The 24,849-nt window shown below is 44.0% G+C and overlaps 1 protein-coding gene across 1 annotated transcript in view; it reads left to right on the top strand.

Moving 5' to 3' along the window:
• Window positions 1-24,849, top strand: part of FCHSD2 (FCH and double SH3 domains 2) — a 366,482-nt gene that overhangs the window by 327,560 nt on the left and 14,073 nt on the right. The window contains exons 14-17 of the mRNA XM_069070809.1: window positions 16,781-16,915; window positions 22,829-22,912; window positions 23,035-23,212; window positions 24,613-24,833. Of these exons, the coding sequence (XP_068926910.1) occupies window positions 16,781-16,915; window positions 22,829-22,912; window positions 23,035-23,212; window positions 24,613-24,833 (618 nt within the window). The remainder of the gene's footprint in view (window positions 1-16,780; window positions 16,916-22,828; window positions 22,913-23,034; window positions 23,213-24,612; window positions 24,834-24,849) is intronic.

Here is a 24,849-nt window from a genome sequence, read left to right as displayed (position 1 = left end):
AGTTCTGGGACCTTTGCCATGGTTGTGCCTTAACCCCAGCAGCTTAACTTCTGTAGGCCAGGGCCTTTACTGGTCAGGATAGTCTAGGAAAAAGATCACCATGGGGTATGAAAAGACCCAGGGAAAAAATTCTTATTTATCTAATTTTGCATTTCCAAGCATACTTGCCCTTTTGTCCTTTTCAGGTATTAATAAGAGCTTCCTGTAGCCCTTAAAAGTTTACAAAGTACTTTTTCAACAACTCTACCTTCTAGGGAATATAAAGTGTATTATTCCCATTTTACAGATGAGGAAATTGAAGTGACTTGCCTAAGATTACATAGTAAGTGTTAGAGCTAGGACTCAAACCTGCGTATTCTGACTGTAAATTTGGCACTAACATGATGCCCCTCCTGCTTCTGTTCCATCATGCCAGCCTGGGCTTCCAGAGAATCTTGGCATTGGAAAGAGGCACCTCAAAGAGCAGCTGGTTGTAATGCCATGCACAAGCAGCTTTCCAGAGGACTGCTATTGTGAACAGCTTTTAAGTTCTGATTACACAGTATAGTGAACACTCTATTCCATAACAAATCAAAGCAAAACATTCACAGAAAATCAAGGTACAGCATTCACAATATTACAACTTATATTCACAACAGCTTATCATTAAAATGGCCACATACTTTTCACCAGAGTGGTCACAATATTTAGAACAAAGAACAATTATCTCAAAGTATAATAGTCAGTCTTCTACTCATGGGGCAAAGTCTTGATTAACTCAATCAGTCACTTATTCAACAATCAATTAGTAAGTATCATACACAAACCCTCTACCCCTTAGGTCACTAGTAAACTACAATTTCATCATTACTTAGTACCCAGGGAGGGGTCTTTTCATCTTGAGTTGGGGCTGATTCTCAGATTCCCTGGATCCCCTTCCATGGTCCCAGATTCTACCTGAATTCACCAGACTGTCACCTGGGTTCAATGGCAGACAGCTCCCAGTTCCTTGTCCAGCTCTCTGGGTAGGACCTGCTCCACACTGAAGTTCACAGGGTCCAGTCCATGTCAGATTCTTCACTGTTTCTGCTTCAGGGAATTCAAGGCTCAACCAAGCCACAAACAAAGTCTCAGCATCCCAGTCATGCTTCAGTCACCTGGGCTCCAGGCTCAGGGCTCAGGGCTCTGGGCTCCTGTTCAGAAGAAGCTCCACCATGACAAGTTCTTAGGAAATTCTGGCTCAGTTCTCGATTCTCTCTTCTGTAGCTGCTCTGCCACCAGATCCTGGTCTCAAGAAAATTCTGACTGTGCCTCTCTGGGGCTTTTCTTATATACACAGCATTAGCTACTTCCTGTTTCAGTCAATCCCTTCCTGTTTCGTCAGTAACAGGAGACAGGAGTTCATACCTTCTGTTTCCCCAACAGAGGCTTGATCAGTTACTAAGTGCTAAGTACCTGCTACCTTTGCCAACACAAAGGGATGTTCAAATTCAAATTACATTACCATTACACTGGTCCAGCCCTTGTCTAAAGCACACATTACCCTACAGCCCCCTTGACAACTGCTCATCCACCCTTTCCTTGGCCACCTGTTGAGGGAGCCCTTCCATTAGACAAGGACATCACTACTCAGCGAGTCCAGTTGAGCTGTCACTTTGTAAGGTCACACATTTAGAGCTGGATAGGACCTCGTAGACCACCTAGTACAGCTCCAGCATTGACAGTTGAGGAAATTGAGCCCCAGGGAGATTTCATGACTTACCCAAAGTCACATAGGGCAGTGCCATACTGTCAGGTGGACTTGAACCCAAACCTCCGAGTCCAAAGCCATGGCTCTTCTGCTGTATCATATTTTGAACTCTGGAGGCAAATTCCTCTAATGCAGCACGCTTCTTCATGGCAGCCTTTTAGATAATAAGAAGGCAATGGTGACATCCTCTGAGTGTTCTCCTTCTGAAAAGTTTGTTAACATTTTTTTTGTTAGATTTTGTAAGGTTTTTGTTAGATTTATATGGCTTCCCTGACAAGACTCTGATAAGCTGACAATAGTAATTACAAATACTTTCACAGTTATAAATCTTAAACTCTCTCTAATTCTTCAGGAATCCAAGTTTCAGTAAAGACTAGAGAAATGGGTCTAGACTTAAAAGCTGAAATAGCCATGGACATGTCTCATGTAAGGGAAAATGGTACTAGGCCAACTTTCCATAGACTTGCTCTTTGATTTACTTTTCTGGCTGGTGGGGATAGATTTGCACTTAAAATTGACTCTTTGTAATTCTTCTTCAGGACCAGCGATATGCATTTGTAAGACCACTGGCCAAAGTTAAATGCATTTTTAAATAATTGCTAACTTTTATATAGCACTTACTATGTTCCAGGCACTGTGCTAATCACTTTCATTTGATTCCAGCAATGCTGAGAGGTAATTGTTATCATTATCCCCATTTTACAGCTGAGGAAACTAAGGCAGACAGCTTAAGTGACTTGCCCAGTGTCACATAGCTTAGTATGTGCAACTTAGTATGCCTAAGACTGGATTTTAACTTGGGTCTTCCTCACTCCAGGCCCACTGTACCATCTAGCTGCCCAATTTCTGGCATTGAAGGCCATGTAAAGATAATTAATTTCCTCCCTGATCAAACCTGTGTTCTTGGCTACATAAGTACCAGCCTCTAAGCTAGAGTTTCTTATCCTTTGAAAAGTGATATGCCAGGGGCAGTTAGGTGGCGCAGTGAATAGAGCACTGGCCCTGGAGTCAGGAGGACCTGAGTTCAAATCCAGCCTCAGACACTTAACACACACGGACACACACACACAACTAGCCTGTGACCTTGGGCAAGTCTCTTAACCCCAATGCCCTACCTTCCCCCCTCCAAAAAGGAAGGAAGGAAAGAAAGAAAAGTGATATGCCACAGTGACAACTCCTTTCCTGCCAGCTGGTTGTGAGCCAGATCAGGATGAGGAAAGTATGATCCAGCTCTTTTCTGTAATACGCCATACAGTTCTAGGTACTTCGTTTTAGGAAGGATAATGACAAGCTGGAATGCTTCTGGAAGAAAATGGCCTAGATGGTAAGGGGACTGGAGACCAAGTTGTATAAGAACTAACTTAAGAAACTGAAGATAATTAGATGGATAAAGAAAAGATTTGCTGAAAAGCATCTCAGGCTTTAAATATTTGGGGAAGAGAAGGCAGACTGCCCAGAGACCAGAACTCAGACCAGTGACAAAAGTCACAGGTTCTAGGCTCGGTGTTAAGGACTCGACTTTCTCAAAAAGTAGCACATTTTCTATCACTTCAGGTTCTATTCAGGTAGATTGTAGGATTATAAATTTAGAGTTATAAGGGACACTACGATGGATGACCACTAGTCAGGGATGCTCGAAAGGAATTTCATGCTATAAATTGGATTAGAAAACCTATGAGGCCTCTTCCAACTTTGATTCTCTGATTCTGATCTCCCAGTCAGGTTAGAAAATGTGTCCCATTTTCCTAAGTACATGCAGGTCTCTCTGATTTACTTGGATTTGTTAGCATCTGACCTACATGCCAGTCAAGATTAGGCCTGTGCCCTAGATTGCCCTCCCTCCACAGTGTGTTTGATTAGACTGGGCACAGATCAGTAGCATCCATCATCATAACTAATGACTCTGCTAGTTTGGGTGGGTTTGGAAGGGGTTGTCACCTAGGCTTCTCCTCCAGTGCTTTCAATCAGTTTTTCCTTTGCTTGCTTACCACACCCTCATTCTTTTACACAAGCCAAAAAGCTTCTCATCACTTTTCCCTTTTGAAGTCTGACACACAACAATTGGCCCAGTACCATGATAAATGTCAGTCCTTGAGCAAACTGGCAGGTTATGAAATGAAGGAGGTTAAAAATCTTATTTCAGTCTCCCTGTATTTCTTCAGTATCATTCAGTTCAAATTCATTTGCTTTCACACAGATGTAAATATACCTTTCCAGCTTCACTCTCCATACAGTACTCAACTTAAAATGTCCATGGACTCTGCTCCATCTAAAATGAAACAACTCCCTATCCACCAAATATACCCCATTATCTCCTGATTCTGTCCATTTTTTCACACAGTCTTTTTTTCCCCGCTGCTCTTCATATAACTTAACTCATCTTTTGAACTCTCCCTCTTGTAAGAAACTCAACCTGATTTCTCCCCAAACCTCTCTCCTTGTCAAAAATTCTTTTCTTAGCGGGGAAGCCAGGTGGTGTAGTGAATAGAGTACCAGCCCTGGAGTCAGGGGGACCTGAGTTCAAATCTGGCCTGAGACGCTGGACACACGAGATCTGGGACTTTGGTCAAGTAACTTAACCCCAATTGCCTTGCCTTCCCCCTGTTCCAAAAAAAAAATTATTTTCTTCCTTCAGCTTTTCGTGGTGCTTGATAGGTTTCTTATATGCTTATCACATATTTTAAGTCATATTTTAGTCTCCCTCATTAGACCATAAACTGTATGAAGGGAGAGACTAACTTACTGATTTACTATTTGTTGTAAAACAACTAAGTGGTGCAGAGGATACAACATTAGACTCTGAGTCAGGAAGACCTTAATTCAGATCTGACTTCAGACACATAGTAGCAAGTCATGTGATCTCTCTCAGCCTCGGTTTCTTCCTATGTAAAATGGGATAGTATAGTAATAGCACCTCCTTCCCAGGACAGTTATGAGAATCAAATGATAGAACATTTGTGCAGAACTGTGCAAACCATGAAATACTCTGTAATTGCTCATCATTTATAAAGTATGTTCCTCACAACGCTTTGATTCTTGCGGTGTGAGTATTAATCCCTGTTTTACAGATGATAAGACTGAGACTCTGAGAGGGGAAATGGTCGGGTCCTCAGTCTGTCACTCACTAGATGTGTTGCACCTGTTTCTTCACCTGTAAAACTAATAGAATAAGGCATGCGTTACCCACTCATGGGGTTGCTGTGAGGAAAATTTGTAAAATTTCTAACTGTTCTAAAAATGGAATTGTTTTGTTTTTCTTTGTATTTTCTCTGTTGTTGAGAACACAAGCCCTACAGTACCATAGTAGGCATTTGATGTTTGCCAGACTGTGTTGAATTGATATGAGCCTTTTGATAGATCAAGTGAGAAGAAGAACCAAGAATAATTATTTGGGGACAGATGTCATTTGGAACTTGTCATCCTCTTTGCAGCTAGCTCCATCTCTCCCATTGAATGTCCTTTCAAACTGTTCTGCTAAAGCAGATAATTTCATCTCTGAAGGGAACCCTCTCCCACAGCTCAGGCCTTCTAAGCTTGCACCTTCATAGCTCTTCCTACATTTTGAAATACTTTCCTCTGCTAATCAAGCCCTTCCTTCCCAGACTTTTCACTGCCCTTCCCAGATCTTCCACTGCCCTTTGTAGCACTCTAATGCATTTCTTTTATAGCATTCTCTGTTTAGTTCTCTTTTTTCATGTCTTGTCCCACTGCCTCCCTATGTTATGAGGGCAAGGAACATGCTTTATGTAATCTTTGAATGGACCATAGCACATTGCTCAGTGTGCTATGCTGAGTAGGCCCCTTGTGGAATCTGTATTTGCTCAAAACTGAAGGAAAGCATGTTGGTTGGCCCAAGGTAGCCTGGTGCTAGCCCAATACTTTTCTTTCCTGCTTCTCAGTTTGAACAGCAGACAAAATGAGAAGGGGGCAGGCAGGGTCTCCTCATGGTGTCATTCAACTTGCTCAGGAGTTGGAAGAAACATACAGTTTGGGGACCAAATTATTTGTTCCATTGTAGATGCCAACAAAAGCTTCAGTCATTGCATTACAATTTAGTGCCATCTGGAAAATGTGGTTAAGACCACAGTTATGTATTAATAGCATAATTGGGAAATGTTCACACTGCCCAGAAGATAATTATTTTTAAAATGTGATATAGTCTGTTTACTTATGAAATGGTAAAGGAACATGGGCATTGACTCACTACTCTCAGCACTACAGAGGTCATTCCACAAGTATTTATTAACTGCCTTCTCTGTTTAAGGCTCTTGGCTTAGCACTGAGGGAGAGGAGATGACAAAAGAGACACTGTCCCCCTCCCTAAAGGAATTCACATCCTGGTGGGAGGCAAAACACACACAGAGACAACACACTAGACATTTTTTGTGGTGCAGTCCATGAGGTCCATGACCCAGGTGGCGAGATAGTTCCTAGGAGGAAGAAGGTAGAGCTAAACTTGGGGGACCAGGAAAGGATTCCTACAGGAGGAGGGAGTGCTGGTGAGAGGGAAAGTGGCACTCTCCCATGGAAGAAGTGCTGCACTGTATGTCGAGCCAGAGGACCTAGGTTCAGAGCCCAGCTCCCATACTTCCCAGCTGTGTGACTGTGGGCTCTAATCACTTTACCTCTGAGCCTTGGGTTCCTTTTTTGTAACATAGAGATCAAAACTCTTGCCCTCCCAGCATCACAAGATCATTGTAAGGAAGTTTCTTCGTAGGCTGTAAAGCACTGTAGAATTGGGAATTAGTCATCCAGTCAATGGCTAGGCCTGGGATTTATTTCATCAACAAAGGGTAAAGGTATCATACCCTTGGCTTGCACAGAGTTTCTGCGAGTTGCCATTTGAGTGTGACACCCCCAATATAGGGACACGTGTGTGAGCAAATTCTCTTTACCAATGAATATCAGTCATTCTTCTGCAGTTTACAGTCTCAAAAAATGGCCTCAAGAACTAAGGGACTTGTCAGGTTCACACAGCCTGTGTGTATCATAGGGAGAACTTGAACCCAGGTGTTCCCAGATCCAAGACTGACTCTTCACTAGGCCACACTGTCTCTTATTCATTATTAATGATCAATAGTATCACTATTGGAGAAAGTTATGAATGGCACTGAGAACTTGCTGTTGGACTGCAAGGAATACAGCGTGAAGCTCAGTGAGAGCTTCAAGAAGAGTCCCAAGCCCTCTTTCCATACCATCTGCTATGATTTTAAACCAGCATCTACAGACAAGTCATGTGAAGGAGAATTGCAGGTTGGCAAAGAAGATGATGTTACTGGATTAACACCTCCACTGACTGGTCAAAGGAAACAAAAGAGCCAATCACAAAGACTGTGTTCTCATCGTTAATCATGACACTGGTGAATATGTGTTAGGAAAACTCAGTAACAAGATTCAGGCCAAGAAAACAAGAACCAAGGGAAGCAGCAAAATCCAGGCCCAAATGGAACAGCCCCCTGCTTGGGCACCACCCTGCTGGACCATTTAGAGCCCCAGTGAGACCACCAGTTGTATCAAAAACCTCCCTGTGAAACATAATCCTGATTGGGTACACAAGACTCAACAGTCAATGACTATAGTAATCTACTGTTTGATAAATCCAAAGACCCCACTTTTGGGAATAAGAACTCAATATTTGACAAAAACTGCTGGGAAAACAGCTCATCAGCCTCCAAGGCTCCTCGGGCAGCAATGATGAGGATGGTCCCCACAGCCAAAGGGAAGAGCCAGACCCCCTAGGCCTTACCCTTAACCTCCTCACTGGTAGGGCAGTCATAGAAACCCTGTGGCCATGGTGCTAGCTGATGAACAATCTATGAAATGACTTACAATTGAGGACATCGGGGAGTGACATTGATGACTAGCACCAGAGCTTCCTACATCCATCTGTTTGGTAGGAGACCACATCAAGGCGGCAGGACACTAGCAGAAAGCCCATGCCCAAGGAAAGTGCTTAGGGAAGTAATGATCACTGAGGAGTTTGAGGAGGCATCCAATCCCTTATCCTAGATCTCAAGCAGGGATGCACTTGTACATAGTTTGTGAATAATTTGTTTTACAAGTTTCAACTAGGTCTTTAAGAGTCAATAACTGAGGGGCAGGTAGGTGGCACAGTGAATAGAGCACCGGCCCTGGAGTCAGGAGGACCTGAGTTCAAATCCAGACTCAGACACTTAACATAAAAGCTAGCCACGTGACCTTGGGCAAGTCACTTAACCCCAATTGCCCTACCTTCCCCCCTCCAAAAAGGAAAAAAAAACCAACCACCCTCACCAAGAGTAGATAACTGAGAGGATTTTGTTGTTTGGTTAATGTTGTGGATGAAAATCCTGAATATAGTTGGGGTGAGGGAGAGGGGGAATGCATGGTCTTGATTATTCAAAGCTTGAGTGATATCCATCCCTGTGAGTCTCTAGTTTGGATAGCTCATCTTCATTGCTAAAGCAAATTATGTGGCCTTTGGGGGAAGACATCCCTAAAGTGTGTTAAAGCCTCTTGAAATCATTGACCATGTGGAGGCGAAGACTATAGCCCTCCTTACCTAATTAGACCTGACAGGTCAGTGGAGACGGACTTAGGCATAGACTTTGAGAGATGGAGAGAACATTGTATGTGATCTAGACCAAGCCCCTCATTTTCCAAAGGAAGGGAGGCTTAAAGAAGCAGAGGCACACAGCTAGTCTATAAGAGAGGTGGGAGTGAGACTCAGGGCTCCAAAACTTTCTCTATTGTGCCATAAATACTTCCCATTATATTTAATTAACCAAATATTTATTGAATACCTACTGGGTACAGAGGTTAGGTGTCTGTGTGCATAGAGCAGTCAGATACAGTACCTAGAAAATACCTATGAAAGTCACAACTACCAGTTTCTTTCTAGTTTGAATTTTAGCCAGTAAAAGTTGACTGTGTACAGAACAGAAGTGGAGTCAGAAAACCTGGGTTTGAGCAACATATGTATTTTGGGTGAGTTACTCCCCTTCTCTGTCTCTCAAGGTTCTCATCCATAAGGGGAAAGTGTTGGACTAGATTCTCTCTCAGTTCCTTTGCAGCTCTGAATTCTTCTGTTATCCTATGGACCACTGAGTCCCTTTTAATGGTCAAAAGCCAAATGTTGACTTGAACCCAGAATTTCTGGCTCCAGGTCCAGGGCTCTGCATAATGCCAGATTGCTTTCCAAGTAAACACGTGAGTGTGGATCTCCCCATAACCCCTTTCTTATCACAACTTGAAGTTGTAGAGCCTGGCTCACAGCTGTATTTATTGGAGGTTATAAACCTGAAGCTGAGCCAGTCCCCCAGTAATGGCTGTTATTTTGTAAAGAGAGATGAAATCCACAAAAGCATGACCTAGATAAAAATTTTTGGTGTTAAATGTATTGTAAAGAGTGATTCTAATGATTTGGGTAAGAGGTTAGATGCATTTAATGCCTCAGTCACTGGCTTTATTTTCTTCCATGTCAATAGTCCCTGAGAGTCTTTGCTGTCTAATTGGGTGGGGTTTTAACTATTCACTGATCTTTGGCCTCCAGAATAAAATATAAGCTCCTTAACCTACCATCCAAGAAGCCTTTTACAATCTGGCTTCTAACTAACCCATCTAGCCTCATCTGACAAAGATCTCCTTTAGTTCTAGCCACTGAACTATACTATTCACTCATCTCATTCTCTTTTCTTCTACCTCTGGGAGTGAGTCATTCCCATTCTCTAGTGCACCTCCCTCCTCATCTCTCCTTGCTGAAATCTCTTCCTTCAGGGCTCAGATCATGTGCTATGTCGACCGTGAAGCCTTCCCTGATCCCTGCCAACACCTTCGTAGTCTCCTAGCATACTTTTGTCTGGATCGTGTTTTGTGCTCCTATTACATTTCACCTTGTATCAGACTTACTTATATGCATACTATAGAGCCATAAAATTTAAAGCTGAAAGGGGTTGTCTGGTCCACCCTCATCTTATGAGAAGGTTGAGACCCAGAAAGAGGATGTCTTCTGTCCAAAGTCACTCAAGCATTATTGACAGAGCTGAGATCTGAACCCAGGCTTTCTGTGCCAAGCTCCAAACCCTTCCAGCATCTCTTCTAAGCTGCCTGATTTGTGAGCACCTTGAGACCAAGGTCTGTGCCATAACTATTTTGGGGCCAACCAGAGAGCCTGGAAAAAGTAGATGCCTAATAAATATTCACTATAATTCAGAGAATCACTCTTGAGGGCACCAAGCAAGACCAGAATGATCCAAGTTTAGAAAAGCTTAGGAAAGGAATTTTCCCTTCTAGACACTCCCTCTGACTATGCTGTCATTCCTCTCCTTCTGGGTGCTAGATAGATACCAGCCCCTGGGCTGCCAATGGAGCTCTTTCAACAGCAGCAGCACTATAGTGAGAGAACATCTCTCCCATTCCTTTCCTTCCATAGATGCAGAAATTTTACTAACTCCTATCTGTTATGGTTTACAGCAGAGGTGTCAGACTCACAGCCAGCAAAACTCTCAAGTGCAGCCCAAACCAGATGAAAACATAATGGGGAAATGTTTAGCAAAATTAACAAAAATACAGCACAATGTAGATAGTGTTAATTTATGGTTTTCTTAGTCATTATACAGCCTGCAGGGATCCATTTCTCTGAATTCAACACCCCTGGTTTAAAGTAAGCTTTTTTTTTTCCTTCTGGTTACATCAGTAAAGTAGTTCAGATATTTATCTCATTCTGCAGGTGAGTGAGCCTCACTTATCTGAGATCATACAACTAATATGGAAGATTGTCAGGATTTTGGAAAGTAAAATCTTATATTTGGAAGATTTCAGTGTCATCACTTCCAGCTCATGTCTGAAGCATGGATCCCTTCCACAACTTTTTCACAAGTAGTCATGCAGATTCTGTTTGAAACCCTGTAGGACAGAGGAGTAGGCTAATCTAACTATGGCACGCAATCACCAAGTATGAAGCTCTTTCTGTTAGAAAGTAAGAGAGTCAAGTTTGAACACAGGTCTTTTGACTCTTAGCATTCTTTGCATTACATCACACTGCCTGCCTCTCTATTCTCTTTCTTCTTATTATTTTTTGTCTTCATACTCTAGTTTGGGGTAATTAGTTACTTCTGGGCCTTTTCAAATGCTGTGTGCCTGGCTGACATTGGGATTCTCACGACTCCCTGATGTTTTCCCATTATCACCATCATTCATTAACTTGAGGGGAGGGCAACACCAGACTGGTGTTCTCTCTGACTATAACTTTGTTCTAGTCAACTGTGAAATGAGCTAGTGGAGGAGAGACTTAACCAGAGAGCCACCCCTTGGAATGAAGATTCCCAGATCCCTTCCCTACTTTGCTGTCCATTGGTGGTAACGGGCCCCACAACTGTCATTGATGTGAATGGGAGATGTGCACAGAGGCTGTCCACCAGCTACCCTAAGGGATTGGGGAAGCATGGTATGAGCATCAGAGTGAGCTCGGGAGAGCTTAGCTCACATCTTAGCTTCATCCATCCTCCCTGCAGGACTTTCTGGGCCCATGAACAAGACCCTTCTTACTGAAGCTCCTTTTCCTTCTCCGTCCAATAGGGTTGAAAACATATTTGTATCAGCTACTTCTCAGGGCTGTTGTGAAGAATGTGTTTTGTAAACCTGAAAGCACTGTAAAAACAGAAGATAATATTATTAGTTACCAAGGGCTCAAAGAACATGATAATGTCATAGTAGCTGTCAAGAAACATGGCTTTAGCTTCAGGAAAGAAGGGACGAGAGTCAGAACCCTTGAAGAAAAAGTTCTAGTTCACAGGATCAGAGAGAGAGAACAAGAAGGTGATTTTTAGAAATCAAAATGTAAAAAGCAGCAAGGTCAGGCAAAGTCCCAGTGTAAGAGGAGATGTGGGCAGAGGAAGAGGTGACCCCAGCATGCAGCCCCTTGGCAGACTAGAAGAAGAGTTTTCCTGAGTGGGGGTTCAGACATGTGCATATGAATGTACTTGCACACACACAATACACAGCCCCACTCCCACCCTGAGCTCCTGCTGCCGCCACTGTACCCTGGCCATCCCTTCTGTGAGACACAGAATTTATTCCATTCAGGCAGATGACAACCAGAGAAGAAGCAAGCCATGTTTCATACCAGAAAGTAAATGTTGTTGCCAAAATGCAGTGTTCTCCCTGGTGGAATTGAGGCCCCAGGCCAAAGGACAGTGCAGACAAGGGAAAATTCCACAGATATTTTTGAAAACTGGTATTTTTTTTTCAGTCTGCCAACATCAACTTTCACTGGGCTTCATAAAGGGTCTAGATGGAGTCTTCATTGTCATCTCCACTGACAATCATGCATATGACATGTGCTAGGCAATTCAAGGAATGTGGGATGACACAAAGGAGAGTTATTTAGGTTTAATTAGTTTTCGTTGGTGGGTTCCAACAGAAGCATAAATGCTGTTGTGAGAGTGTGGCTTTGGAGCCACAAGACAACTCATGTTACAGAATCCCAGAATGCTATTGCTGGATGAGGCTGCTTAGAAAATAGAATGCCAGAGGTAGGAGAGATCTTCAAGACCATCTACTCTAGGAAATGGAGCCCCAGCAAAGGAATACCTTTCCTCATGTGGCTTGTAAGTGGAAGAGCCAAGACTCAACCCACTTCCTCTCCCTCCAGCTCACCATGTTGTTTCAGTAATTCTCTAGTGCATTTGACACAACAAAATGTTTTCCTCACTACAACCCTGTGAGGTAGGTCATGTGCACATGATTATCTCCAGGACCTCAGGAGGAGGAAGCTTAAGTCAGGCTTAGAGGGGCTTACTCACCAGTTCACAAAATAATGAGTTGGCACAACCAGGACTTGAGTCAAGTCTTCCTATACTGCTCTCTCTTATTCATCTCTTTTTGTTGTTCTTCATTGAAAAGAAATGGATAAGGGCGGCTAGGTGGCGCAGTGAGTAAAAGCGCCAGCCCTGGAGTCAGCAGGACCCGTGTTCAGTTCCCGCCTCATACACTTAACACCCACACAAAAAAAACTAGCCATGTAACCTTGGGCAAGTTACTTAAATCCAATTGCCCTCTAAAAGGCAAAAAAAAAAAAAAGAAAAGAAAGGCAAGTAGAAAAAAACAAAAGAAATCAGAAAAGAAATGGATAGGGGCGACTAGATGGCACAGTGAATAGAGCACCGGCCCTGGAAACAGGAGGACCTGAGTTCAAATCCTGCCTCAGACACTTGACACAAAAACTAACCGTGTGACCTTGGGCAAGTCACTTAACCCTAACTGCCCTCCAGAAAGCAAAAAAAAAGAAATGGGTAGAATCACAGAACTGAGGCTGTAACAGCAGTTCTAGAAATACTTAATACTACTGATGATGCCAATTCCTTGCCCTCTTTGAATTCACAGACTAGTGGAGTGTATAGAACATGTACTTAAATAACTGTGATGAATGTAGGAATGGTAAAATTAAGAAAAATTCAGCATAATATGAAGGTTCAAAAGAAGAAAAGATTACTTCAATCTCAGTGTCATTCAGTAAACCTTTATTAAGCACCTTCTGAACACCAGCCATTGAGCCTACAAAGAAAGGCAAAAAACAATCCCTGCCCTCAAGGAAATCACAGTCATGCAAAGAACTATGCATAACCAAGCTGTATATTCCAATAAGTTGGAAATCATCACAGAAGGAAGACATTAGAATTAAGAGGAATCAGGAAGAGCTTCCTGTAGAAGGTGGGATTTGAGCTGGGACTTGCAGGAAGCCAGGAGGCAGAGATGAGGAGGGAGAATGGAGAAAATACCAAGAGTCAGGAGACAGAATGTCCTTTATGAGGAACAGCAAGGAGTTCAGTGTCAGAATTGAAGACTACATTGGGGCCGAAAGGGTGGGAAGTATGTGAAGAAAGAAAGTATAAGAGCACTGGAAAGGTTGAGGATAGGAAAGGACACAGGTTCAGTTTAACTTTGAACACCAAACAGAATTTTGTATTTGAGCCTAGAGGTGATGGGGAGTCACTTGAGTTTATTAAGTAGGCAGAGGTGGTGGCAGAAGAAGGGATGTCCCTTGGTCAGACCTGTGCTTTAGGAATATCACTTTGACAACAGCGTGGAAGATGGACTGAAGTGGGGAGAGACTTGGGTCAGGGAGACCAACCAGCAGATCATTGCAGTAGTCTAGGCATGAGGTGAATGGGATCTGTATCAGGTTGGTGGCAATGTCAGAGGAGAGAAGGGGAAGTATTTGGAAAAATACTATGAAATTAAAATTGACTGACTCTGGCAATAGATTGGATGTGAGGGTGGGGTAAGAGAGGTTAAGGAGTTGAGGAGGACACATAGGTTTCAAGCCTAGGGAACTGGATGGATGCCCTTAGCAGCATAGGGAATTTTGAAAATGAGGAGTGTTTAGGTGGAAATTGAATTTAAGACATACAGGATATCTGGCTCCAGGGTGTACGATGAACAATTGGAGATGTCAGGCTAGAGGTGAACAGAGATATTAGGTTGAGAGGCCTCCTCTCCTAGGGCTAGAGCTAGGTGGAGGGGCCTGGATAGAGTCAGGCTCTGTGGCTGCTACCTCCCCTTCTTGCTTCTGGGAATCTGTTTCTGCCCATCATCCCTGACCTGAGGAGCTAGAGCCTCTGGAAACTGTGTGCCTACTCATGCACACCTGTTACTGAAGGTGACTTAGACCTCCTTCAAATACCCCTCTCTTTCAACCCTGGGGTCTGGTCCACCATGGCAGTTGATCTTCAGGCAGAATCCAGGAGCACCTGTGTGCACTGCCTTATCTGTTAAAGAGTCCCATTCCTTCAGCAAAGATCCCAGAAGAGAAATTTGGGGCTCCTGCTTTTAGCTAAAAGGGAACTCTAATCACTGTTGAAGGATTAATTAGTCATGCCATCTTCAGTTGGAACAGGACCAGCCATCCCAAAGGGAAAAAAAAGAGGAAACCATGTCTAGGGAAAGTGATGTATGTGCTTATTGCCAAGCTAAAGTGGATGGCCTCCCCATTCACTTTTATCATTGATGATCCTTCAAGGCTCATCAGTTTTGGGGAGAACTCACTTATCTATCCCTTGGAAAGATGATGCCTTCATGACATGTTGGTGCTCAAAACAGAAGAGCCTGAAGAGAAATCCCCTGACCCTGTGGAAGATCACAGTGTTACAATCCAACACAAAGGTCCCTGAGTGTAGCACTCTTGCCACATCCCCCACAATAAAGACATTATCATCATGGTGACCAGTTGTGAGAACTGAGGGCACTAGCCTGATGAGGTAAAGTCAGGAGGAGCAGGGGAGCCCTTGGGCACCAGCATCACCCTTCCTATCACCGATGGACATGATCAGGGTTATCTTTCAGTGTGAGAATCCCACATCTGAAGTTTGAGCTGAGAATGGGTGTCAGGTGGGGCCTGAGGGTGTTGTAGAAGGGCATTGATGAAAGACATCTGTGATTTAGTAACCAGGAGCCCCTGCACACTTGACCACAGTGCCAACCCTGACTGGACAGAGAAGCTGCAAGAGGAAGTGAACCAAGTGAGAGTAAAATAAATGTTCACTTCATTCTGGAGGATCCAGCAGAAAACAAGTCCTTACAGAATGTTTATTCTCCAGACAACGACCCAGAGATGAATGTCAACTTCTAGAAGTGCCTGTTGGATGGGAGTTGGGGCTCAGTGGCATGAAGATGGAGGACCGTAGGACTGGAGCAGTGGCCACATGGGCAGAGCTGAGCCTCCTTAGCTGTTGATACTTTAATAGTTCTGAGGGATTACAGACTAGATAGTCAATAAAGTCTTTCTCTTTGATGGGAGGAAGCTGCTATGCACACACACTGTATTTGAGAGGTTTGTATTTTGCCTGTAAAGAAACATGGGAATGAGCTCTGGTGCAAGTTACTATTGTATTTTTCTTTTTAAGTTGTCCCTGCCCCTCCTTCCTCAGATATAAGGAAGATATCCTTCTTTTTCTAAGGGATGGGGCTCAAAAGACATTTCCCACTAGACTTGAAGAAATGGAGGAGACAGGATTAGGAATTGGTTTTGTATAGAGATTCACTCTGGCTTTTAAATAGTAGATAAGCCTTTCTTGCAGGAGGGATAGGGTCCAGTAATCATGCAGAACAATAGGTTGCCAATAAAAGTACTTTCAAAAAAATAACTAAGTAAAAAAAAAAAACTCACAGCAAAGAATAACAGCCCCTGTTCAAAAAAGAAGCTTTGCATTTATGAGAAGGTAGGGCCTGAAAAGGCATGTGATTGTCGCTTTCTAGACTCAGCATGCTGCTAGTGGGAGAGGTAGCTTGGGAGAGAGGCTAGAGAGCTGGGTCGAAGCCTCATCTCTCACACATGCTGGCTGTGTGACCCTGGGCAGGGCCTCTCTTTTTGCTCTCGGCAACTCTCAAAGACGAAGGTGTTCCCTGATGCTCGTGGGTAGGGGTGATACTCTCCTCTAAGAGTCCCAGGCAGCCCCCAGTTGTGTGCTGCCTGAAGCATGTCTTATGGTACTCAGAGCTTTCCAAGGTTTACAGAAAAATTTATTGACATGAACGTGTTTACCTTTGCGTTTCCTCCTTGGATCCTCGGGGCTCCAGGAGGTTAAATAGTGTGTTCTTCCCTCACTTTCCAGGTGAGAAAGCTGAGCCCCAGAGGAATACATTAACCTGTTCGGGGTCATGGAGCTAATGAGTAATAGAGGAGGCAGTGAAGCCCAGGGCTTTCTTACCTCCACCAGAGTTCTCTGCTGCCTCCAGATGAGCAGACCCTAAGGTCCCTGAGCCTTCCTGGGCTGTGGCCTTGTCTGCATGGACCTCTTTGTTGAGATGCGGATGAGGAGGGTGGCGTGGCAAGAAGGGAAGCCATCCCTGAAGGATGCTGCAGCAGAGACCTATGAGTATTCAGGAGAAAGTTCAGTGACTAACTCACTGAGAGCAAGCTGGAGTTACACTGTTTATCCTGTGCCGCCCCCTTTTCCGCTGGATCACTGAACTAAGACTAGAATTCTTCACTCATTATAGAATTTTGCTTTTTTTTCCACACAGTTCTGTGAAACAAGAAAACAAGCAAATTTCTTTTCTTGCTTTTCCCCCTAGCTTAATGTGGATGCAGAAAGAGAAGAAGGAGAAGAATTTGAGGACAACATGGATGTGTTTGATGATAGCAGTTCCAGTCCATCAGGCACCTTACGAAACTATCCACTGACCTGCAAAGTTGTCTATTCATACAAGGTTTGTACTTCTTACAAATACATGAGGCTGTTCAAAAGTGGATACTTAGTATTACATCTCCATGCGACATCTTGGGTCTTACATACTGAGTAGTATGGCTGATTAGTACTGAGGCACCTGTGTCTATGGTGGGTCAGGAATCCTCAAATCTCAGAGCTGGCAGAACCCAGATGGTATCTATTAATCCAGTACCTCCTGGAGAATTCCTTCCATAGCATCCCCACTAAATATTCATCACCTCTTTTGGAAGATCTGCAGTGATGGAAAACTTACTCCTGATCATCAACCCCACCATAGACAGCTCTAATATTTAGGAAGTTTTTCCTTACATTAAATAAAGTCTGTCTCCCTACCTACTTATGCCCTCTCTGACCAAGCAAAATAAAAGATTAATCCCCTACCACTTTGTATTTTTGAAGATAGTGAAAAAGTCCTTCCTGAGCCTTCTCCTCTCTGGGCTAAAAATTCTCCTGGTTCCTTCTATTGATTGATTCTCAGACAGTGTGGTCTCTCTAGTCCCCTCATCATTCTAGTCACTCTCCTCCAGATTCACTCCATTTTGTCAATGTCCTTCCTAAAATGTGGTAATCAGATCTATTTGCTCAATGCTATTTGATTTGATGAGGGCAGAGGTCTGCTGGACCTAGAACCATAGCATCATAGATTGTCAGAACTAGGACCAGGGAGGGGGAGGACCTTAAATGTAATTCAATTCAGCAACCCTTTATTAAGCACCTACTATGTGCAAAGAATCCTCATTGGATACTGATGCAGAAAGAATGTCCCTTCCCTCAAGGAGATTATGTTCTGCTTTGGGGATCTGGCAGATCCACAAATCAGCAAATAAAATATCATTTGAACAGAGTGAGAGCACTAGTAACAAGGCTTCCTGAAGAAGGCAGCATGTTGGAGGACCCTGGACCCAGCTAAGGATTCTGGGAGGCAGAGGGGAAGAGGAGGAAGTACATACTGGACATTCACAGTGACCTGGACAAAGGCACAGAGATGGGCACTGCAGTGTGAAATTGGAGGCACAGCAAAGAGTATGGTGTGGCTGGGATCTGGCAAGCCTGGAGAAGAGTAATAACATCTGGAGGGGCCAATGGGAGCCAGATGGTACAGGGCTTTATTTTAAGCCTGCTTTTGGTGTCTTAACCCTCCTGGCAATAGGGACCCACCCGAGCGAGGGCAGCACAGGAACACAATCAGACCTGGCACCTGAGGGAAGGGTGGATGGGATCTAGTCCAGCCCCTTCATATTACAGATGAGGAAACCAAGACCCAGAAAAGGAAGAGATTTGTCTGAGGTCATGCAGCAAGTTAAGGGCAGAGCCTGGACCAGAACTTGGGTTTTCCTGGAGCTTTTCCCTCTCTGTTCTTCTGCTCCCACCTTAACAGACCTAAACCACTGTTAGTTAAAAGAGAGCTTACGTTTATAGGTGGATTTAAGATTTGCAAAGCATTTTATATGTTGCATCTCATTTAATCCTCACATTAACCCAGAGAGAGATGCTGTTGTCACCATTTTGCAAATGAAACTCCAGGAGGTGATGGTTTTGCCTGGGTCTCTTGGCTAGTAAGTATCTGAGGCAGAATTTGAACTCCAGTTTTTCCTGACCCTAAGTTTGCTTTTCTTATCCGTTACACCTTGAAGCCTTTGAGGACTACTCATTTTGGATGCTATGTGCTTGCCTTTATTTAATGAGACCTATGATTTTGTTGGTGTAGGGAACATCTCATGAAACCACTCCCTTTACCACTGCCTTCATCAAGTGCCCTGCAGCTGATACTTTTAGAGAGGCTAAGGAAGTTGCCCGGGGCTGTAGAATCAGTATGTGCAGCAGTGAGATTTGAAGCTGGCTTTTCCTGACTCTTGAGGCCAGCTCTCTGCTGCTCCATACTGCCTCTAGGTGTCTGCTAATGTGACCGTGTTACACAAGTCCAGAATGCAACTCTGTCTCGAAGCACTTTCCAAAACCTTCCTTTTCATTATCCTAATACACTGTCCTTCCTTTATCTGGTCATAAAGACAGGGAAGAATAACCACATTACACAGAAAACCTCAAGCTCTTATTTCTAACTCAGAACGTTAGATGTAGGCAGAGTCACAGCATCTAAGAGCTAGAAGGAGCCTCAGCTGGTGTCTAGTCCAAGTCATACCTGATCAAGAATCTTATCTCCCACCCACCTGACAAGTGGGCATCCTCTCATCAAGGGAAAACCCACTGCCTCATGCTGAGAGTGAGTCATTTCAGGCATGTCCGACTCTTCATGACCCCCGTTTCTCTTTGGAGGAGTGTTTCTTGCCAGAGATACTGGACTGTTTTGCTGTTTCCTTCTCAAGTCATTTTACAGATGAGGAACTAAGGCAAACAGGGTTAAGTGATATGCCCAGGGTCACACAGCTAGGAAGCATCTAAGGTTGGATTTTAACTCAGGCCTCTTGATTTCTGGCTCAGTGCTCTATCTACCGCACCACCTAGCTGCCCCCCCATACTGAGGCAGCCCCCCCAAAAAACAGAAACCAAGGGAAATGCTAACATAGGAAAGATCAATTGCTTTTTGGATAGCTGTAGTTGAAATTCTTTCCCCTCAGGAGGCCTAAATTCATTCATGCAGCTTTGCTGGACCTGACAGCACATGTCAGTCCCTCTTCTGTATGCCAGCCCCTTGTTTGTTTGATAGCAGCCATGTTGTCCGCCTTGAGTGTTCACTTCTCTTGGCTCAGCGTGTCCAGCTCATTCACCCTGGCCTCCCCAGGCCCTAAGTCAGGGTCTTTCACCAACCTGGTCGCCCTCCTGTGACCACTTTACAACTTCTCAGTGTCAGGAGACCTGAGTCTGAATCCCAGTTCTGACCCTTCCTAGCTAAGTGACTGTGAGCAAATCCTTTTATTTCCCTGAGTTTTAATCTAGCCCATCTGCAAAGGGAGGAATAGAATGACTTTCCCTGTCCGCCTGGCAGGGATGCTTGTGAGAAGATCTCTGAGATGCTGTGGAGCACTGGAGAAGGGAGGGAGCACTAATTTTCCCTCTTACTAAAGAGCAGCCAAGAGAGCCAGTGAATGCCACCCTCTCTCATTTCCCCTGCCTAGCTGCTGATAGGCACCAGTGTGAATGTGAGGTCTCAAAGGGCACGTGGAAGGAGAGAGTTGGAACAAGGAACCACCCACACTCATTTCTCAGAGTCACTGTTCCCCAGATTTATTGGGGTTGCCATCCTCTCATTGTATGTCATACTTCACAACACTTCACTCCTTCTACAAGACGCCATGGTATGCGTGTCTTTGTTTTGATTTTGTCTTTATAAATTTAAGACAGCCTCTGAGTTCTTAGGGGTTTCAAGGGGAGAAGAAGATCTCAAAAGACCAATATTAGACTAAGTTATTGTCCTATTTTATCTGCAAGTCTAAGACAGGATCCATTTGAAAGTTCTAACTGTTGACTTTTGTCCCCTCTTATTGAGTTATATATCATGGAATGCAGTCAGTGCATAGCAGGATCATAGATTTAGAGCTAGAAGAAAGCTCAGAAGCTGTCTAATCCAATCCTTCACTCTAGAGATAAAAAAAAAACCCTGACCAACAGAGGCAAAGCACCTTCCCTCAGGCACCACTGATGGTAAGTGGCTGAACCAGGATTTGAACTCAGATCCTCTGACTCCCAACTGAATGCCCTCTCAACTATGGCAGGCTGTCTCCCAACACAAACATGCGGTACTACTTTCCTTCAACATTTGGGACTGGCGTGTTGTCTTCACCCATCTCACTCTGTTTATCTTAGCACAGGATCCATATCCCATTAAACACTGCCCAGAAGCACATGAAGCACACTCTCGTCCTGTCTTCTGCCGTGTCTCCTTTTCTCCATCTACTCCTGACCCAACCTAGTTCTCCTTAAAGAAGCCTGTCTGTAAAATTATTTCGTAAAAGTAGTTTTCATCCAGTCATTGCTCACTAATTATCTTTAATTGTGCTTCAGGTCCCCCTTAGGTGTCCTTATGATGGAGCTTCCTGATAAACATGCAGCTCTTAGCCAACTGACACGTTGCTTATCTGTTGCCTTTGATCTCCTTCCTGTTGAAAGATTCCTAAGCTGACTGCAGTTGTTAAGGTCTTTAATGGCAGAGATAATGGTACCTGAGCAATTATACCCTCCCGCTTTGTGTGCAGTTTATTCTATTAATTATCCACAGGCAACCATCCCCAAGATAACCCAGAACATGATTCAGTTCAGTTCAACAAATGTTGAGACAGAGACAGATGAACGAGACATATTCCTTGCCCTCAGGTAGCTCATAGTTTGCTCTTAGAGGAAATACAGTATAGATACATGTATATGTAACTCCCATCGCACAGGGTTGTTGTGAAGAAAGTATTCTGTTGTTAGTGTGCGTGGTCCGAGAGACAAAAAGGGGGAAATCTGACTGAGGAAATCAGGGCAGCCTTCCTGAAGAAGGTTGTGTTAGAGCTGGGCTTTGAAGAATGGACACAGTGGAGGTAGAAAAGAGCTCTTGCCACATCCACGGCTCTAGCTGACACTGGACATGAAAAGCCTCACAGATGGGATCTTTGTAGTGGACTCCCACAGGTTCTTTGAACTAGAATAGCCTTACACTTGGGGCCAATTACGCTTTTCTTTATTAAAATAGCACATTAGTGTCCTGGAGGGCAGCATGGTATAATGGAAAGAGCACGAGATAAAAAGTACAATGAGCTGGCTGGCATTGGGGCTCTGCGTGAGCTTGGACTGGAGTTCAGCATCTGTGAAGGAATGTGGCTGGGCTGGAGGCTCTCTTAAGGTTTCTGTCAGCTCTAGCAGGCTCAGGACGTGTGGGCAGTGACAGGTGATTTGGGTTTAACATACAACAGACCAGTCATGGTCAGATGACTCTTCAGACTCTCCCATGAGCATGGATACAGTGACTCCCCCCTCCTTGATGTTCCCACACTCAGAGCAGCAAGGAGAGGGAGGAATTTAGCTATTGATGAGGGAGAAAGTTTCCCCTACTTGAACAGCCATAAGGAGTTCTTGCCTCTTGCAGTTTTGAGGTAAGTAACTTTTTAAAAGCCTGACTAGGATGTGTTTATATTTCTGTAATTGTGCAAACATGTCATAATGCTGCTTTTTTTCCGTAAGTGGACATATGACCAAGTTCAAAGGATGAGCTCTTAAAGGGAATAGCTCTGCCTGATTAGATGCCCAATAGATAGTAAATACCAGGGTCTCTGAGGTCACAAAGCATATGCTTGATCAGCAGAGCCCTGTGACCAGGGTGAAGGGGAGCCCATAAATACAGAGCCCTGGCTAACCATGCATCACAGCCCTTTCCACAACTTTCCTGTCTCATGGACAGTGTTCTGCAGTTGATGACCCTCAAATCAAGGCGCTCTCTGAACCATCTTCACACTCAAGCACATCATTCCTTGCCACATTTGCATGCCTGGTCCCATAGTATTCAACATTGTCATGTTGCCGTTATTTATTTAGTTACCTTCCATGGTCCTTATAGAAGCTGTGCATTTATCCATTCGTTCACTTCATCTTGTTTACAAATACAAATTCATCCCAGAATCCCCCTGGGCAAGGGCAGGAATGGCAGCCCTGTTGTGCAGATGAGGAAGCTGAGAGACAAAGACCTTGAGGAGCTGGCTCACAGTCACAGAGCAGCGCCCTGACCAAGGGCTCAGGTCTCCCAGTTCTCCAGATCATGGTGCCTCATGAAAGACCCATCCCATCACTTGTTTTCACTACAGTTTCACCTCATAAAATCCTTAGAGCATTGAAATTTTTGTACTTGAATTCTTTTTCAGAATCATTTTGCTCTCTGGCTTTTTTTTCTTTTTGATGACCAGCCTACATCTGCTCTTTATCTAACCTTTATAATTTTGTCCATGACCATCCTCCATTGCAGGCATCTCAGCCAGACGAGCTGACGATTGAGGAGCATGAGGTGTTAGAAGTGATTGAAGATGGAGATATGGAAGACTGGGTAAAGGTAGATTCCTTTGCTCATATAACCCTTTCTCGTGGCATTTTGAGGAGTTTGTTTGGGTTCTCACAAGGCCCCTGGCCTTCATGTCTGTGAATGCGCCATCCTCTTGTCCCTCTCTCCCACAGGCCCGAAACAAAATTGGCCAGGTGGGTTACGTGCCCGAGAAGTACCTGCAGTTCCCTACATCCAACAGCCTTCTGAGCATGCTGCAGTCCCTTGCTGCCCTAGACAGCCGCTCTCACACGTCAAGTAATTCAACTGAGGCGGAACTCGTTTCCGGGAGCCTCAATGGAGATTCCAGTGGTAATAACTGATAGAATTCAACAGGCCATTTCAACCAGTAACAGCAGAAATGTGTAATAAACTTTTAATAAGCAACTGCAATATGCAAAACATAATACTAGTTGTTGGGAGAGATGTAGAGTTGAGGTAAGTCATGGTCCCTCTCCTCAGGGGGCTTACAGCCTTGTAGACACAGGAGACCTGAGGGGAACATGGTGCTGGACCAAAGGACCAAGAAGGTTCTATGGTTCAGGTGGCACTTCATTCAAAAGATAATCAAAAAACACCTGCAACGATACGGATGCAGAAGACTATTTACAAAGCAGACAGCCAGTGAATTTTATTAAATGTCTGACCCAGGGCTCAGTGTGGTGGGGTTACAAAGATGAAGACCATGACAGGTTCTGTCCTTAGGAAGCTGGGGAGAAATGGTCAGGGGAGGCACACAAAGAACCTTCCTTCCATGACATTATTCACTGGTTCCTAACACATACACCGGATAAATTGGTAGCAATAGGTCCATAGTTGTGGCATCATCAGACATCATCTTGTAGTACAGACTGATACCTCAAGACCGAGAAGTTACTTGTATCAGGGATGATCCATCCGAGAAGGTTAGGGTGGTGTTTGACGAAATGAGTTAGTGACATTATAACATGACATTGATCTAGCAGTATCACCCAGAGTCTCTCTTTAGGTTTCAGAGTGTGTTTGCTGCATAAGAGGAGTATGGGTCAGAATGTTAGGAAGGATCTGAGGGGGTGTCAGTCATCTAGTCAGCAGACATTTACTAAGCTACTATGTGTGTGCTCTGCATTGGTGAAATTAGTGTGGGAATTGCTGAATATCCTGGTTGAAAGAAACAGGATAATTTAGCCTAGAAAAGAGAACACTTAAGAGGGAGCATGCTTGATTTCTTCAAGTGTTTGAAGGTGGTCTTGTTCTGACCGGCCACAGAGGGCAGGACAAGGATTAATTTGGTTTGTTCATTTATTCAACAATATGTAATAAATATTTACTATGCACTTACTGTGTGCAGAACAGTGTGGGCACACTGGGGATAGGGATAGAGAGTAGCAAACAAAGTTTGACGAGAACACATTCCCTGCCTTCCTGAAACTTCATCTATTCTGAGATACAAATAAAAGTAAATATAATGCACAGCATTCCATGATAAGTGCATCACAGAGTTAGAAGCACATTGCTCCAGGTGGGAAGGTTAGGGCAGAGGGAAGATTGTTTGCATTAGGACACACTTGACCTGAGCTGTTCTGGTGAATCCAAAAAATGTCTTCTGTCCTTCAGTAGGAGCCAGATCAGTGATTGGTTAGTGGTCCTGTAGGCATGTGGCTGGGGCGGGGCGGGGCAGAACCTCAGCTGGAAGTGGCTTCAGCCACTATTTTCTTTCTTTTTCCCCACAGTCTGTTTTGTTAAAGCACTTTATGACTATGAAGGCCAGACAGATGATGAACTATCCTTTCCTGAGGGAGCAATCATCCGCATCTTAAACAAGGAGAACCAAGATGATGATGGTTTCTGGGAAGGAGAATTCAATGGACGCATTGGCGTTTTCCCATCGGTGCTCGTGGAAGAACTTTCAGCCTCAGAAAATGGTGATACTCAGTGGGTGAGGGAGATTCAGGTAAGTGGAGGGGAGA

This window comes from Petaurus breviceps, unplaced genomic scaffold, assembly GCF_028583685.1.
Source record: "Petaurus breviceps papuanus isolate PSGF00001 unplaced genomic scaffold, PetGlider_PUasm1.0 90823, whole genome shotgun sequence".
Lineage (NCBI taxonomy): Eukaryota > Metazoa > Chordata > Mammalia > Diprotodontia > Petauridae > Petaurus > Petaurus breviceps.
This window is presented reverse-complemented; position numbering and strand designations above follow the sequence as displayed.